The 18,786-nt window shown below is 47.2% G+C and overlaps 1 protein-coding gene across 3 annotated transcripts in view; it reads left to right on the top strand.

The window, feature by feature from the left end:
* Positions 1-1,575: 1,575 nt before the first annotated feature.
* The window catches only part of LOC142472350 (protein Niban 2-like), a 33,208-nt gene continuing 15,997 nt past the window's right edge, over positions 1,576-18,786 (top strand). For all 3 annotated transcript variants that reach the window (XM_075579413.1, XM_075579414.1, XM_075579412.1), the window contains exons 1-3: positions 1,576-1,736; positions 4,138-4,325; positions 6,143-6,298. In XM_075579413.1, coding sequence (XP_075435528.1) covers positions 1,595-1,736; positions 4,138-4,325; positions 6,143-6,298 — 486 coding nt within the window. In that variant the 5' untranslated portion in view covers positions 1,576-1,594. The remainder of the gene's footprint in view (positions 1,737-4,137; positions 4,326-6,142; positions 6,299-18,786) is intronic.

Genomic DNA, 18,786 nt, shown 5'->3' with positions numbered 1-18,786 from the left:
TATCTGAGCCGCCATTCACCTGTGCAGGTGTGTATCTGAGCCGCCATTCACCTGTGCGGGTGTGTATCTGAGCCGCCATTCACCTGTGCAGGTGTGTATCTGAGCCGCCATTCACCTGTGCGGGTGTGTATCTGAGCCGCTATTCACCTGTGCAGGTGTGTATCTGAGCTGCTATTCACCTGTGCAGGTGTGTATCTGAGCTGCTATTCACCTGTGCAGGTGTGTATCTGAGCCGCCATTCACCTGTGCGGGTGTGTATCTGAGCCGCCATTCACCTGTGCAGGTGTGTATCTGAGCCGGCAGTCACCTGTACAGGTGTGTATCTGAGCCGCCATTCACCTGTGCAGGTGTGTAAATGAGCCGCCATTCACCTGTGCAGTTGTGTATCTGAGCCGCCATTCACCTGTGCAGGTGTGTATCTGAGCCGCCATTCACCTGTGCAGGTGTGTATCTGAGCCGCCATTCACCTGTGCAGATGTGTATCTGAGCCGGCAGTCACCTGTGCAGTTGTGTATCTGAGCTGCTATTCACCTGTGCAGGTGTGTATCTGAGCCGCCATTCACCTGTGCAGGTGTGTATCTGAGCCGCTATTCACCTGTGCGGGTGTGTATCTGAGCCACCATTCACCTGTGCGGGTGTGTATCTGAGCCGCCATTCACCTGTGCAGGTGTGTATCTGAGCTGCTATTCACCTGTGCAGGTGTGTATCTGAGCCGCCATTCACCTGTGCGGGTGTGTATCTGAGCCGCCATTCACCTGTGCGGGTGTGTATCTGAGCCGTCAGTCACCTGTGCAGGTGTGTATCTGAGCCGGCATTCACCTGTGCAGGTGTGTATCTGAGCCACCATTCACCTGTGCAGGTGTGTATCTGAGCCGGCAGTCACCCCGCGGCGCGAGCCGTGTACCGGTGATCAGTGCGTGCTCACCCGCTGCGCTACAGGTCTCTATACTGCGGTGCGAGCCCTCCCCGGTGCCTTATTACTCCCGGGACCCTGTGGACGCTTTGCGCCTCTTCTCCTGCTGCTCCGGAGCCGGGACGGAGTCTGCACGACATCTGGAAGAAAAGACGGATCTACACCCGAGCCAGCGGCTTACTCCGGCGTCCACCTGTGCGCGTACATTGCCGGCCTGTGGTACCAGGCTGGTCTCCGCACGACATGCTTAGAAGTATTATGTGTCCTGTACGTGCGGTACTCACCTCCCCTAAATATGACATTATTTACTACACTGGGAGCTGCGGCTGTTCTTGTTCTTTCTGTTTTAGTTCCTGTGGTGCTGATCCATCCCATCGGATCAGCAGCCCACTCCGTATATATTTCCTATGTCACTAAGGTCACGTATACTTTTTTAGCAGTTGTGGTTTTATTATTGATTTGTTATTCACAATTTTTAGTGCGCACTTTTCTAGCCGTCTGTATAACGGTAATAACCCGATTCGGGGATTATTCTGCAATCACATTATATAAACTGCAGGCCTCCGAAACGTCGCTCGCTTGTTCCACGTGGCGGGGGCCGGTGTCCTGTGTATTCTTGCAGCTGTGATACATTGATGACGTTTCTTTCCCCTCCCCCAGATTTCGGACACGGTTTACCGCATGGTGCATGAGCAGGCGCGCCTCTTCTATGAAGGGCTGGAGCAGCACAGCGCGGAGAGGCGAGCAGAGATGGAGAGCCAGATCCGAACGGACATGGACCAGATTATCTCCTGCAAGGAACATGTCTCCAGCAAGATCCGAGGTGAGGGGCAGAGCAGAGCTGCAGGCTACCCAACAAACATGGACGCACTCCGGACTGGGCACTTAGGGGGCTAGCACGGTAACGGTGTCTTAGGCTAAGGCCCCGCTGCACGAGCCCGCACAGCTGCCTTGCTTGCCGGCGGCGCGAGCAATTCACTGCACCGCGATCTGCGGGCTGCAGTGAATTTGTTTCCGGAGCAGGGGGGGGGGGGCGCGGCCATGACGTGAGGTGACGGGACCGCCCCACAGCACCCTCCGCTCCTCAGCACCCTCTGCCCCTTTGCCCCATGGCACCCTCCGCACCCTCACACACACAGGCACCCTCACACACACAGGCACCCTCACACACACAGGCACCCTCACACACACAGGCACCCTCACACACACACACAGGCACCCTCACACACACAGGCACCCTCACACACACAGGCACCCTCACACACACAGGCACCCTCACACACACACACAGGCACCCTCACACACACAGGCACCCTCACACACACAGGCACCCTCACACACACAGGCACCCTCACACACACACACAGGCACCCTCACACACACACACAGGCACCCTCACACACACAGGCACCCTCACACACACAGGCACCCTCACTCACACAGGCACCCTCACACACACAGGCACCCTCACACACACACACAGGCACCCTCACACACACAGGCACCCTCACACACACAGGCACCCTCACACACACAGGCACCCTCACACACACAGGCACCCTCACACACACAGGCACCCTCACACACACACACAGGCACCCTCACACACACACACAGGCACCCTCACACACACACACACAGGCACCCTCACACACACACACAGGCACCCTCACACACACACACAGGCACCCTCACACACACACACAGGCACCCTCACACACACAGGCACCCTCACACACACAGGCACCCTCACACACACAGGCACCCTCACACACACAGGCACCCTCACACACACAGGCACCCTCACACACACAGGCACCCTCACACACACACACACACACACAGGCACCCTCACACACACAGGCACCCTCACACACACAGGCACCCTCACACACACAGGCACCCTCACACACACAGGCACCCTCACACACACAGGCACCCTCACACACACAGGCACCCTCACACACACAGGCACCCTCACACACACAGGCACCCTCACACACACACACACAGGCACCCTCACACACACACACACACACAGGCACCCTCACACACACACACACACAGGCACCCTCACACACACACACACACACACACACAGGCACCCTCACACACACACACACACAGGCACCCTCACACACACACACAGGCACCCTCACACACACACACAGGCACCCTCACACACACACACACACACACAGGCACCCTCACACACACAGGCACCCTCACACACACAGGCACCCTCACACACACGCCGAAATCACAAGCTCCTTGTAGCTCCGGCTGGCTGACGCGTCACAGCACGCAGTCAGCCACGCCGGAAGGAGCCAGCGGGGACCTCAAGAACAGAGGCAAGGAGCTGGTGGTCCGCGGCCGCGTGCGCCGCCGGCCGCAGCGGGACCAAAGCCTTATGTCATTTCTGGATGCTGACCCATAATGTCACCACTGGTCTTTGCCGGGGCCGGCTGGATGGTGGTGCCATCGGTGAGACTGCACGTGGTCCTGTGCTATTCCCCAGCCCAACTTCCGTAACCACACTTTAGCTGTTTAAGCGGGGATTGCCGGGGGGCCTCTAAGTGCAGGCTCTTCCCGCTACCATGCCACGATGACGCGGAACGCGTGACGTAGTGCCATCCAGGCGAAGCGTGGCAGCAGGAAGAGATACTGGCTCTGGAGGAGAAAGAGGCCCCCTTTGGCGTTACACCGTGCACCGCCAAACTCCGGCCCGGACACGGGCAGGGGAGACTACTGGAGAGAGAAAGAGGGGACAGTGACAGGCCGGAGACGGGGGACAGTGACAGGCCGGAGACGGGGGACAGTGACAGGCCGGAGACTGGGGACAGTGGCAGGCCGGAGACGGGGGACAGTGACAGGCCGGAGACGGGGGACAGTGACAGGCCGGAGACGGGGGACAGTGACAGGCCGGAGACGGGGGACAGTGACAGGCCGGAGACGGGGGACAGTGGTATAGAAAAGACAGTCACATTAAGGAGCTGAAGAGACAGTCGCACTGAGAGGGGACAGAGATGATACAAGTAAGCAGGGGGGTGGAGACAACCTAGAGAGGTGGCAGGTATGGGACAGTCACCATAGGAGTATAGTGGGGGGGGGGAGCATGCAGGATGAGGGTCTCATTTATATTGAGTTGGTGCGGTCATAGAGGAAGGGGGGGGGGGGTGTGGTACAGTGCTCAGAGCTGCTCTCTGATTGGCCGGTTTCCCCAGCCGCGGTTCTGCCCAAGGCGGAGCTGTGTGTGAGGAATCACGTGCAGTCTCACATCCCGTCCATCCTGGATGCGCTGATGGTCCCGACGAGCCAGGGCTTCTCCGAGGTGCGAGATCTGCTCTTCCGAGAGACCACCGAGATGAACATGAATCTGGTGAACGAGCAGGGAAAGGACAAACTGGGCGAGGTAAGCGGGGGGGGGGGGGGGGGAGGCGAGAGAAGTAGAGGGACATGAGACCAGGAGAGGGGGAGACGAGACAAGCTGGGGCAAATGAGGGGATGAGGAAGCAAGCTGCGAGAGGAGGATGGGGACGAGGCAAGCTGGGAGAGGAGGAGGGGGGGGACGAGGCAAGCTGGGAGAGGAGGAGGGAGGACGAGGCAAGCTGGGAGAGGAGGAGGGGGGGGACGATGAGGCAAGCTGGGAGAGGAGGATGGGGGACGAGGCAAGCTGGGAGAGGATGGGGGGGACGAGGCAAGCTGGGAGAGGAGGAGGGGGGACGAGGCAAGCTGGGAGAGGAGGAGGGGGGGGGACAATGAGGCAAGCTGGGAGAGGAGGAGGGGGGACGAGGCAAGCTGGGAGAGGATGGGGGGACGAGGCAAGCTGGGAGAGGAGGGGGGGGACGAGGCAAGCTGGGAGAGGAGATGGGGGGGACGAGGCAAGCTGGGAGAGGAGGAGGGGGGGACGAGGCAAGCTGGGAGAGGAGATGGGGGGACGAGGCAAGCTGGGAGAGGAGGGGGGGACGAGGCAAGCTGGGAGAGGAGGGGGGACGAGGCAAGCTGGGAGAGGAGGAGGGGGGGGACGAGGCAAGCTGGGAGAGGAGGAGGGGGGGACGAGGCAAGCTGGGAGAGGAGGAGGGGGGGGAGACGAGGCAAGCTGGGAGAGGAGGAGGGGGGGGAGACGAGGCAAGCTGGGAGAGGAGGAGGGGGGGGACGAGGCAAGCTGGGAGAGGAGGAGGGGGGGACGAGGCAAGCTGGGAGAGGAGGAGGGGGGGACGAGGCAAGCTGGGAGAGGAGGAGGGGGGACGAGGCAAGCTGGGAGAGGAGGAGGGGGGGGACAATGAGGCAAGCTGGGAGAGGAGGAGGAGGAGGGGGGACGAGGCAAGCTGGGAGAGGATGGGGGGACGAGGCAAGCTGGGAGAGGAGGAGGGGGGGGACGAGGCAAGCTGGGAGAGGAGATGGGGGGGACGAGGCAAGCTGGGAGAGGAGATGGGGGGACGAGGCAAGCTGGGAGAGGAGGGGGGGACGAGGCAAGCTGGGAGAGGAGGGGGGACGAGGCAAGCTGGGAGAGGAGGAGGGGGGGACGAGGCAAGCTGGGAGAGGAGATGGGGGGGACGAGGCAAGCTGGGAGAGGAGATGGGGGGACGAGGCAAGCTGGGAGAGGAGGGGGGGACGAGGCAAGCTGGGAGAGGAGGGGGGACGAGGCAAGCTGGGAGAGGAGGAGGGGGGGACGAGGCAAGCTGGGAGAGGAGGAGGGGGGGACGAGGCAAGCTGGGAGAGGAGGGGGGGGGGGAGACGAGGCAAGCTGGGAGAGGAGGAGGGGGGAGACGAGGCAAGCTGGGAGAGGAGGAGGGGGGACGAGGCAAGCTGGGAGAGGAGGAGGGGGGGACGAGGGAAGCTGGGAGAGGAGGAGGGGGGGAACGAGGCAAGCTGGGAGAGGAGGAGGGGGGGACGAGGCAAGCTGGGAGAGGAGGGGGGGGACGAGGCAAGCTGGGAGAGGTGAGGGGGGACGAGGCAAGCTGGGAGAGGTGAGGGGGGACGAGGCAAGCTGGGAGAGGTAAGGGGGATGAGGCAATGTTGTGCGAGGTGTGGAGGGTGGGGGATGAGGTAATTTTGGCAGCGTATTGTGAGGCAGAGGGCAAGGCAAGTTGGGAGCAGTTAGAAGGGGTAATGGAGCAGTTAGTATAGGAATTATGGGGGATGCGGCATTGTGGGCGAGTAAATGAGGCCACTTGGGCTCCGTGATGAGCGCGAGGACAGCGACCCACCCTCTCCTGTCTCCCTCAGCACATGGATAAGCTGTCCCAGTTGGCTTATCACCCGGTAAAGATGCAGCCGTGCTACGAGAAGATGGAGCAGCTACACCTGGAGGGTCTGCAGCAGAGGTTCGATGTGGGCAGTCCGGCTGTGTTCAGGCAGAGAGCTCAGATCCTCATGAGGGAGGTGAGAGAACGACTACAGGGGCCACACAGTGCCGCCCTCTTCTGTACGATGCTTCCTATACCTTTATGTGCTATTCTCGTGTGTGGGATCCCTCTGATTCCTCGCGTCCCATTTATTTGTATGCCGCCCCTTGCTCAGTGGGGGCGGCCATATTTAAAGTCCATTCATAAATCTGAGCCAATGTCGCCCTCTTGTGGTGAGAGCGGTGAATTCTTACTCCAAACCGACTGTTTAACATTCTCTCAATTATACAACAAAACCAGTGATGGATCCACAGCGTCCGGTAAATCCCGGCTCATAGCAGGACGTGATCTAAATCATGAGCGGCCTGACGTTACCGTGTATTCTCAAAGATAATTATATGCACAAACAGCGTCCGTTTACATTAACAGAGTTACCGACACGTTATTGTAACATCATGTTGCGTTATCTGCCGTTAACGTGACGGTAATTATGTCTTTGTGTTACTCCCATCCAGACCCTATAACTTCCAATAACGTGACGGTAATTATGTCTTAGTGTTACTCCCATCCAGACCCTATAACTTCCAATAACGTGACGGTAATTATGTCTTTGTGTTACTCCCATCCAGACCCTATAACTTCCAATAACGTGACGGTAATTATGTCTTAGTGTTACTCCCATCCAGACCCTATAACTTCCAATAACGTGACGGTAATTATGTCTTAGTGTTACTCCCATCCAGACCCTATAACTTCCTATAACGTGATGGTAATTATGTCTTAGTGTTACTCCCACCCAGATCCTATAACTTCCAATAACGTGACAGTAATTATGTCTTAGTGTTACTTCCATCCAGACCCTATAACTTCCTATAACGTGATGGTAATTATGTCTTAGTGTTACTCCCACCCAGATCCTATAACTTCCAATAACGTGACAGTAATTATGTCTTAGTGTTACTCCCACCCAGATCCTATAACTTCCAATAACGTGACGGTAATTATGACTTAGTGTTACTCCCATCCAGATCCTATAACTTCCAATAACGTGACAGTAATTATGTCTTAGTGTTACTCCCATCCAGACCCTATAACTTCCAATAACGTGACGGTAATTATGTCTTAGTGTTACTCCCATCCAGACCCTATAACTTCCAATAACATGACGGTAATTATGTCTTAGTGTTACTCCCATCCAGACCCTATAACTTCCAATAACGTGACGGTAATTATGTCTTAGTGTTACTCCCATCCAGACCCTATAACTTCCAATAACGTGACGGTAATTATGTCTTAGTGTTACTCCCATCCAGACCCTATAACTTCCAATAACGTGACGGTAATTATGTCTTAGTGTTACTCCCATCCAGTCCCTATAACTTCCAATAACGTGACGGTAATTATGTCTTAGTGTTACTTCCATCCAGACCCTATAACTTCCTATAACGTGATGGTAATTATGTCTTAGTGTTACTCCCATCCAGATCCTATAACTTCCAATAACGTGACAGTAATTATGTCTTAGTGTTACTCCCATCCAGACCCTATAACTTCCAATAACGTGACGGTAATTATGTCTTAGTGTTACTCCCATCCAGACCCTATAACTTCCAATAACGTGACGGTAATTATGTCTTAGTGTTACTCCCATCCAGACCCTATAACTTCCAATAACGTGACAGTAATTATGTCTTAGTGTTACTCCCATCCAGACCCTATAACTTCCAATAACGTGACGGTAATTATGTCTTAGTGTTACTCCCATCCAGACCCTATAACTTCCAATAACGTGACGGTAATTATGTCTTAGAGTTACTCCCATCCAGACCCTATAACTTCCAATAACGTGACTGTAATTATGTCTTAGTGTTACTCCCATCCAGACCCTATAACTTCCAATAACGTGACGGTAATTATGTCTTAGAGTTACTCCCATCCAGGCCCTATAACTTTCAATAACGTGACGGTAATTATGTGTTAGTGTTACTCCCATCCAGACCCTATAACTCCCAATAACGTGACGGTAATTATGTCTTAGTGTTACTCCCATCCAGACCCTATAACTTCCAATAACGTGACGGTAATTATGTCTTAGTTTTACTCCCATCCAGACCCTATAACTTCCAATAACGTGACAGTAATTATGTCTTAGTGTTACTCCCATCCAGACCCTATAACTTCCAATAACGTGACGGTAATTATGTCTTAGAGTTACTCCCATCCAGGCCCTATAACTTTCAATAACGTGACGGTAATTATGTGTTAGTGTTACTCCCATCCAGACCCTATAACTTCCAATAACGTGACGGTAATTATGTCTTAGTTTTACTCCCATCCAGACCCTATAACTTCCAATAACGTGACGGTAATTATGTCTTAGTGTTACTCCCATCCAGACCCTATAACTTCCAATAACGTGACAGTAATTATGTCTTAGTGTTACTCCCATCCAGACCCTATAACTTCCAATAACGTGACGGTAATTATGTCTTAGTGTTACTCCCATCCAGACCCTATAACTTCCAATAACGTGACGGTAATTATGTCTTAGTGTTACTCCCATCCAGACCCTATAACTTCCAATAACGTGACGGTAATTATGTCTTCGAGTTACTCCCATCCAGACCCTATAACTTCCAATAACGTGACTGTAATTATGTCTTAGTGTTACTCCCATCCAGACCCTATAACTTCCAATAACGTGACGGTAATTATGTCTTAGTGTTACTCCCATCCAGACCCTATAACTTCCAATAACGTGACGGTAATTATGTCTTAGAGTTACTCCCATCCAGACCCTATAACTTCCAATAACGTGACTGTAATTATGTCTTAGTGTTACTCCCATCCAGACCCTATAACTTCCAATAACGTGACGGTAATTATGTCTTAGAGTTACTCCCATCCAGGCCCTATAACTTTCAATAACGTGACGGTAATTATGTGTTAGTGTTACTCCCATCCAGACCCTATAACTTCCAATAACGTGACGGTAATTATGTCTTAGAGTTACTCCCATCCAGGCCCTATAACTTTCAATAACGTGACGGTAATTATGTGTTAGTGTTACTCCCATCCAGACCCTATAACTCCCAATAACGTGACGGTAATTATGTCTTAGTGTTACTCCCATCCAGACCCTATAACTTCCAATAACGTGACGGTAATTATGTCTTAGTTTTACTCCCATCCAGACCCTATAACTTCCAATAACGTGACGGTAATTATGTCTTAGTGTTACTCCCATCCAGACCCTATAACTTCCAATAACGTGACAGTAATTATGTCTTAGTGTTACTCCCATCCAGACCCTATAACTTCCAATAACGTGACGGTAATTATGTCTTAGAGTTACTCCCATCCAGGCCCTATAACTTTCAATAACGTGACGGTAATTATGTGTTAGTGTTACTCCCATCCAGACCCTATAACTTCCAATAACGTGACGGTAATTATGTCTTAGTTTTACTCCCATCCAGACCCTATAACTTCCAATAACGTGACGGTAATTATGTCTTAGTGTTACTCCCATCCAGACCCTATAACTTCCAATAACGTGACAGTAATTATGTCTTAGTGTTACTCCCATCCAGACCCTATAACTTCCAATAACGTGACGGTAATTATGTCTTAGTGTTACTCCCATCCAGACCCTATAACTTCCAATAACGTGACGGTAATTATGTCTTAGTGTTACTCCCATCCAGACCCTATAACTTCCAATAACATGACGGTAATTATGTCTTAGTGTTACTCCCACCCAGGCCCTATAACTTCCAATAACGTGACAGTAATTATGTCTTAGTGTTACTCCCATCCAGGCCCTATAACTTCCAATAACGTGACGGTAATTATGTCTTAGTGTTACTCCCATCCAGACCCTATAACTTCCAATAACGTGACTGTAATTATGTCTTAGTGTTACTCCCATCCAGACGGTAATTATGTCTTAGTGTTACTCCCATCCAGGCCCTATAACTTCCAATAACGTGACGGTAATTATGTCTTAGTGTTACTCCCATCCAGACCCTATAACTTCCAATAACATGACGGTAATTATGTCTTAGTGTTACTCCCACCCAGGCCCTATAACTTCCAATAACGTGACAGTAATTATGTCTTAGTGTTACTCCCATCCAGGCCCTATAACTTCCAATAACGTGACGGTAATTATGTCTTAGTGTTACTCCCATCCAGACCCTATAACTTCCAATAACGTGACTGTAATTATGTCTTAGTGTTACTCCCATCCAGACGGTAATTATGTCTTAGTGTTACTCCCATCCAGTCCCTATAACTTCCAATAACGTGACGGTAATTATGTCTTAGTGTTACTCCCATCCAGACCCTATAACTTCCAATAACGTGACGGTAATTATGTCTTAGTGTTACTCCCATCCAGATCCTATAACTTCCAATAACGTGACAGTAATTATGTCTTAGTGTTACTCCCATCCAGACCCTATAACTTCCAATAACGTGACGGTAATTATGTCTTAGTGTTACTCCCATCCAGACCCTATAACTTCCAATAACGTGACGGTAATTATGTCTTAGTGTTACTCCCATCCAGACCCTATAACTTCCAATAACGTGACAGTAATTATGTCTTAGTGTTACTCCCATCCAGACCCTATAACTTCCAATAACGTGACGGTAATTATGTCTTAGTGTTACTCCCATCCAGACCCTATAACTTCCAATAACGTGACGGTAATTATGTCTTAGAGTTACTCCCATCCAGACCCTATAACTTCCAATAACGTGACTGTAATTATGTCTTAGTGTTACTCCCATCCAGACCCTATAACTTCCAATAACGTGACGGTAATTATGTCTTAGAGTTACTCCCATCCAGGCCCTATAACTTTCAATAACGTGACGGTAATTATGTGTTAGTGTTACTCCCATCCAGACCCTATAACTCCCAATAACGTGACGGTAATTATGTCTTAGTTTTACTCCCATCCAGACCCTATAACTTCCAATAACGTGACAGTAATTATGTCTTAGTGTTACTCCCATCCAGACCCTATAACTTCCAATAACGTGACGGTAATTATGTCTTAGAGTTACTCCCATCCAGGCCCTATAACTTCCAATAACGTGACGGTAATTAAGTCTTAGTGTTACTCCCATCCAGACCCTATAACTTCCAATAACGTGACGGTAATTAAGTCTTAGTGTTACTCCCATCCAGACCCTATAACTTCCAATAACGTGACGGTAATTATGTCTTAGTGTTACTCCCATCCAGACCCTATAACTTCCAATAACGTGACGGTAATTATGTCTTAGTTTTACTCCCATCCAGACCCTATAACTTCCAATAACGTGACAGTAATTATGTCTTAGTGTTACTCCCATCCAGACCCTATAACTTCCAATAACGTGACGGTAATTATGTCTTAGAGTTACTCCCATCCAGGCCCTATAACTTCCAATAACGTGACGGTAATTAAGTCTTAGTGTTACTCCCATCCAGACCCTATAACTTCCAATAACGTGACGGTAATTAAGTCTTAGTGTTACTCCCATCCAGACCCTATAACTTCCAATAACGTGACGGTAATTATGTCTTAGTGTTACTCCCATCCAGACCCTATAACTTCCAATAACGTGACGGTAATTATGTCTTTGTGTTACTCCCATCCAGACCCTATAACTTCCAATAACGTGACGGTAATTATGTCTTAGTGTTACTCCCATCCAGACCCTATAACTTCCAATAACGTGACGGTAATTATGTCTTAGTGTTACTCCCATCCAGACCCTATAACTTCCTATAACGTGATGGTAATTATGTCTTAGTGTTACTCCCACCCAGATCCTATAACTTCCAATAACGTGACAGTAATTATGTCTTAGTGTTACTTCCATCCAGACCCTATAACTTCCTATAACGTGATGGTAATTATGTCTTAGTGTTACTCCCACCCAGATCCTATAACTTCCAATAACGTGACAGTAATTATGTCTTAGTGTTACTCCCACCCAGATCCTATAACTTCCAATAACGTGACGGTAATTATGACTTAGTGTTACTCCCATCCAGATCCTATAACTTCCAATAACGTGACAGTAATTATGTCTTAGTGTTACTCCCATCCAGACCCTATAACTTCCAATAACGTGACGGTAATTATGTCTTAGTGTTACTCCCATCCAGACCCTATAACTTCCAATAACATGACGGTAATTATGTCTTAGTGTTACTCCCATCCAGACCCTATAACTTCCAATAACGTGACGGTAATTATGTCTTAGTGTTACTCCCATCCAGACCCTATAACTTCCAATAACGTGACGGTAATTATGTCTTAGTGTTACTCCCATCCAGACCCTATAACTTCCAATAACGTGACGGTAATTATGTCTTAGTGTTACTCCCATCCAGTCCCTATAACTTCCAATAACGTGACGGTAATTATGTCTTAGTGTTACTTCCATCCAGACCCTATAACTTCCTATAACGTGATGGTAATTATGTCTTAGTGTTACTCCCATCCAGATCCTATAACTTCCAATAACGTGACAGTAATTATGTCTTAGTGTTACTCCCATCCAGACCCTATAACTTCCAATAACGTGACGGTAATTATGTCTTAGTGTTACTCCCATCCAGACCCTATAACTTCCAATAACGTGACGGTAATTATGTCTTAGTGTTACTCCCATCCAGACCCTATAACTTCCAATAACGTGACAGTAATTATGTCTTAGTGTTACTCCCATCCAGACCCTATAACTTCCAATAACGTGACGGTAATTATGTCTTAGTGTTACTCCCATCCAGACCCTATAACTTCCAATAACGTGACGGTAATTATGTCTTAGAGTTACTCCCATCCAGACCCTATAACTTCCAATAACGTGACTGTAATTATGTCTTAGTGTTACTCCCATCCAGACCCTATAACTTCCAATAACGTGACGGTAATTATGTCTTAGAGTTACTCCCATCCAGGCCCTATAACTTTCAATAACGTGACGGTAATTATGTGTTAGTGTTACTCCCATCCAGACCCTATAACTCCCAATAACGTGACGGTAATTATGTCTTAGTGTTACTCCCATCCAGACCCTATAACTTCCAATAACGTGACGGTAATTATGTCTTAGTTTTACTCCCATCCAGACCCTATAACTTCCAATAACGTGACAGTAATTATGTCTTAGTGTTACTCCCATCCAGACCCTATAACTTCCAATAACGTGACGGTAATTATGTCTTAGAGTTACTCCCATCCAGGCCCTATAACTTTCAATAACGTGACGGTAATTATGTGTTAGTGTTACTCCCATCCAGACCCTATAACTTCCAATAACGTGACGGTAATTATGTCTTAGTTTTACTCCCATCCAGACCCTATAACTTCCAATAACGTGACGGTAATTATGTCTTAGTGTTACTCCCATCCAGACCCTATAACTTCCAATAACGTGACAGTAATTATGTCTTAGTGTTACTCCCATCCAGACCCTATAACTTCCAATAACGTGACGGTAATTATGTCTTAGTGTTACTCCCATCCAGACCCTATAACTTCCAATAACGTGACGGTAATTATGTCTTAGTGTTACTCCCATCCAGACCGTATAACTTCCAATAACGTGACGGTAATTATGTCTTCGAGTTACTCCCATCCAGACCCTATAACTTCCAATAACGTGACTGTAATTATGTCTTAGTGTTACTCCCATCCAGACCCTATAACTTCCAATAACGTGACGGTAATTATGTCTTAGTGTTACTCCCATCCAGACCCTATAACTTCCAATAACGTGACGGTAATTATGTCTTAGAGTTACTCCCATCCAGACCCTATAACTTCCAATAACGTGACTGTAATTATGTCTTAGTGTTACTCCCATCCAGACCCTATAACTTCCAATAACGTGACGGTAATTATGTCTTAGAGTTACTCCCATCCAGGCCCTATAACTTTCAATAACGTGACGGTAATTATGTGTTAGTGTTACTCCCATCCAGACCCTATAACTTCCAATAACGTGACGGTAATTATGTCTTAGAGTTACTCCCATCCAGGCCCTATAACTTTCAATAACGTGACGGTAATTATGTGTTAGTGTTACTCCCATCCAGACCCTATAACTCCCAATAACGTGACGGTAATTATGTCTTAGTGTTACTCCCATCCAGACCCTATAACTTCCAATAACGTGACGGTAATTATGTCTTAGTTTTACTCCCATCCAGACCCTATAACTTCCAATAACGTGACGGTAATTATGTCTTAGTGTTACTCCCATCCAGACCCTATAACTTCCAATAACGTGACAGTAATTATGTCTTAGTGTTACTCCCATCCAGACCCTATAACTTCCAATAACGTGACGGTAATTATGTCTTAGAGTTACTCCCATCCAGGCCCTATAACTTTCAATAACGTGACGGTAATTATGTGTTAGTGTTACTCCCATCCAGACCCTATAACTTCCAATAACGTGACGGTAATTATGTCTTAGTTTTACTCCCATCCAGACCCTATAACTTCCAATAACGTGACGGTAATTATGTCTTAGTGTTACTCCCATCCAGACCCTATAACTTCCAATAACGTGACAGTAATTATGTCTTAGTGTTACTCCCATCCAGACCCTATAACTTCCAATAACGTGACGGTAATTATGTCTTAGTGTTACTCCCATCCAGACCCTATAACTTCCAATAACGTGACGGTAATTATGTCTTAGTGTTACTCCCATCCAGACCCTATAACTTCCAATAACATGACGGTAATTATGTCTTAGTGTTACTCCCACCCAGGCCCTATAACTTCCAATAACGTGACAGTAATTATGTCTTAGTGTTACTCCCATCCAGGCCCTATAACTTCCAATAACGTGACGGTAATTATGTCTTAGTGTTACTCCCATCCAGACCCTATAACTTCCAATAACGTGACTGTAATTATGTCTTAGTGTTACTCCCATCCAGACGGTAATTATGTCTTAGTGTTACTCCCATCCAGGCCCTATAACTTCCAATAACGTGACGGTAATTATGTCTTAGTGTTACTCCCATCCAGACCCTATAACTTCCAATAACATGACGGTAATTATGTCTTAGTGTTACTCCCACCCAGGCCCTATAACTTCCAATAACGTGACAGTAATTATGTCTTAGTGTTACTCCCATCCAGGCCCTATAACTTCCAATAACGTGACGGTAATTATGTCTTAGTGTTACTCCCATCCAGACCCTATAACTTCCAATAACGTGACTGTAATTATGTCTTAGTGTTACTCCCATCCAGACGGTAATTATGTCTTAGTGTTACTCCCATCCAGTCCCTATAACTTCCAATAACGTGACGGTAATTATGTCTTAGTGTTACTCCCATCCAGACCCTATAACTTCCAATAACGTGACGGTAATTATGTCTTAGTGTTACTCCCATCCAGATCCTATAACTTCCAATAACGTGACAGTAATTATGTCTTAGTGTTACTCCCATCCAGACCCTATAACTTCCAATAACGTGACGGTAATTATGTCTTAGTGTTACTCCCATCCAGACCCTATAACTTCCAATAACGTGACGGTAATTATGTCTTAGTGTTACTCCCATCCAGACCCTATAACTTCCAATAACGTGACAGTAATTATGTCTTAGTGTTACTCCCATCCAGACCCTATAACTTCCAATAACGTGACGGTAATTATGTCTTAGTGTTACTCCCATCCAGACCCTATAACTTCCAATAACGTGACGGTAATTATGTCTTAGAGTTACTCCCATCCAGACCCTATAACTTCCAATAACGTGACTGTAATTATGTCTTAGTGTTACTCCCATCCAGACCCTATAACTTCCAATAACGTGACGGTAATTATGTCTTAGAGTTACTCCCATCCAGGCCCTATAACTTTCAATAACGTGACGGTAATTATGTGTTAGTGTTACTCCCATCCAGACCCTATAACTCCCAATAACGTGACGGTAATTATGTCTTAGTTTTACTCCCATCCAGACCCTATAACTTCCAATAACGTGACAGTAATTATGTCTTAGTGTTACTCCCATCCAGACCCTATAACTTCCAATAACGTGACGGTAATTATGTCTTAGAGTTACTCCCATCCAGGCCCTATAACTTCCAATAACGTGACGGTAATTAAGTCTTAGTGTTACTCCCATCCAGACCCTATAACTTCCAATAACGTGACGGTAATTAAGTCTTAGTGTTACTCCCATCCAGACCCTATAACTTCCAATAACGTGACGGTAATTATGTCTTAGTGTTACTCCCATCCAGACCCTATAACTTCCAATAACGTGACGGTAATTATGTCTTAGTTTTACTCCCATCCAGACCCTATAACTTCCAATAACGTGACAGTAATTATGTCTTAGTGTTACTCCCATCCAGACCCTATAACTTCCAATAACGTGACGGTAATTATGTCTTAGAGTTACTCCCATCCAGGCCCTATAACTTTCAATAACGTGACGGTAATTATGTGTTAGTGTTACTCCCATCCAGACCCTATAACTTCCAATAACGTGACGGTAATTATGTCTTAGTTTTACTCCCATCCAGACCCTATAACTTCCAATAACGTGACGGTAATTATGTCTTAGTGTTACTCCCATCCAGACCCTATAACTTCCAATAACGTGACAGTAATTATGTCTTAGTGTTACTCCCATCCAGACCCTATAACTTCCAATAACGTGACGGTAATTATGTCTTAGTGTTACTCCCATCCAGACCCTATAACTTCCAATAACGTGACGGTAATTATGTCTTAGTGTTACTCCCATCCAGACCCTATAACTTCCAATAACGTGACGGTAATTATGTCTTAGAGTTACTCCCATCCAGACCCTATAACTTCCAATAACGTGACTGTAATTATGTCTTAGTGTTACTCCCATCCAGACCCTATAACTTCCAATAACGTGACGGTAATTATGTCTTAGTGTTACTCCCATCCAGACCCTATAACTTCCAATAACGTGACGGTAATTATGTCTTAGAGTTACTCCCATCCAGACCCTATAACTTCCAATAACGTGACTGTAATTATGTCTTAGTGTTACTCCCATCCAGACCCTATAACTTCCAATAACGTGACGGTAATTATGTCTTAGAGTTACTCCCATCCAGGCCCTATAACTTTCAATAACGTGACGGTAATTATGTGTTAGTGTTACTCCCATCCAGACCCTATAACTCCCAATAACGTGACGGTAATTATGTCTTAGTGTTACTCCCATCCAGACCCTATAACTTCCAATAACGTGACGGTAATTATGTCTTAGTTTTACTCCCATCCAGACCCTATAACTTCCAATAACGTGACGGTAATTATGTCTTAGTGTTACTCCCATCCAGACCCTATAACTTCCAATAACGTGACAGTAATTATGTCTTAGTGTTACTCCCATCCAGACCCTATAACTTCCAATAACGTGACGGTAATTATGTCTTAGAGTTACTCCCATCCAGGCCCTATAACTTTCAATAACGTGACGGTAATTATGTGTTAGTGTTACTCCCATCCAGACCCTATAACTTCCAATAACGTGACGGTAATTATGTCTTAGTTTTACTCCCATCCAGACCCTATAACTTCCAATAACGTGACGGTAATTATGTCTTAGTGTTACTCCCATCCAGACCCTATAACTTCCAATAACGTGACAGTAATTATGTCTTAGTGTTACTCCCATCCAGACCCTATAACTTCCAATAACGTGACGGTAATTATGTCTTAGTGTTACTCCCATCCAGACCCTATAACTTCCAATAACGTGACGGTAATTATGTCTTAGTGTTACTCCCATCCAGACCCTATAACTTCCAATAACATGACGGTAATTATGTCTTAGTGTTACTCCCACCCAGGCCCTATAACTTCCAATAACGTGACAGTAATTATGTCTTAGTGTTACTCCCATCCAGGCCCTATAACTTCCAATAACGTGACGGTAATTATGTCTTAGTGTTACTCCCATCCAGACCCTATAACTTCCAATAACGTGACTGTAATTATGTCTTAGTGTTACTCCCATCCAGACGGTAATTATGTCTTAGTGTTACTCCCATCCAGACCCTATAACTTCCAATAACGTGACGGTAATTATGTCTTAGTGTTACTCCCATCCAGGCCCTATAACTTCCAATAACGTGACGGTAATTATGTCTTAGTGTTACTCCCATCCAGACCCTATAACTTCCAATAACATGACGGTAATTATGTCTTAGTGTTACTCCCACCCAGGCCCTATAACTTCCAATAACGTGACAGTAATTATGTCTTAGTGTTACTCCCATCCAGGCCCTATAACTTCCAATAACGTGACGGTAATTATGTCTTAGTGTTACTCCCATCCAGACCCTATAACTTCCAATAACGTGACTGTAATTATGTCTTAGTGTTACTCCCATCCAGACGGTAATTATGTCTTAGTGTTACTCCCATCCAGACCCTATAACTTCCAATAACGTGACGGTAATTATGTCTTAGTGTTACTCCCATCCAGCCCCTAT

The sequence above is a fragment of the Ascaphus truei genome, chromosome 21, assembly GCF_040206685.1.
Source record: "Ascaphus truei isolate aAscTru1 chromosome 21, aAscTru1.hap1, whole genome shotgun sequence".
Taxonomy (NCBI): domain Eukaryota; kingdom Metazoa; phylum Chordata; class Amphibia; order Anura; family Ascaphidae; genus Ascaphus; species Ascaphus truei.
This window is presented reverse-complemented; position numbering and strand designations above follow the sequence as displayed.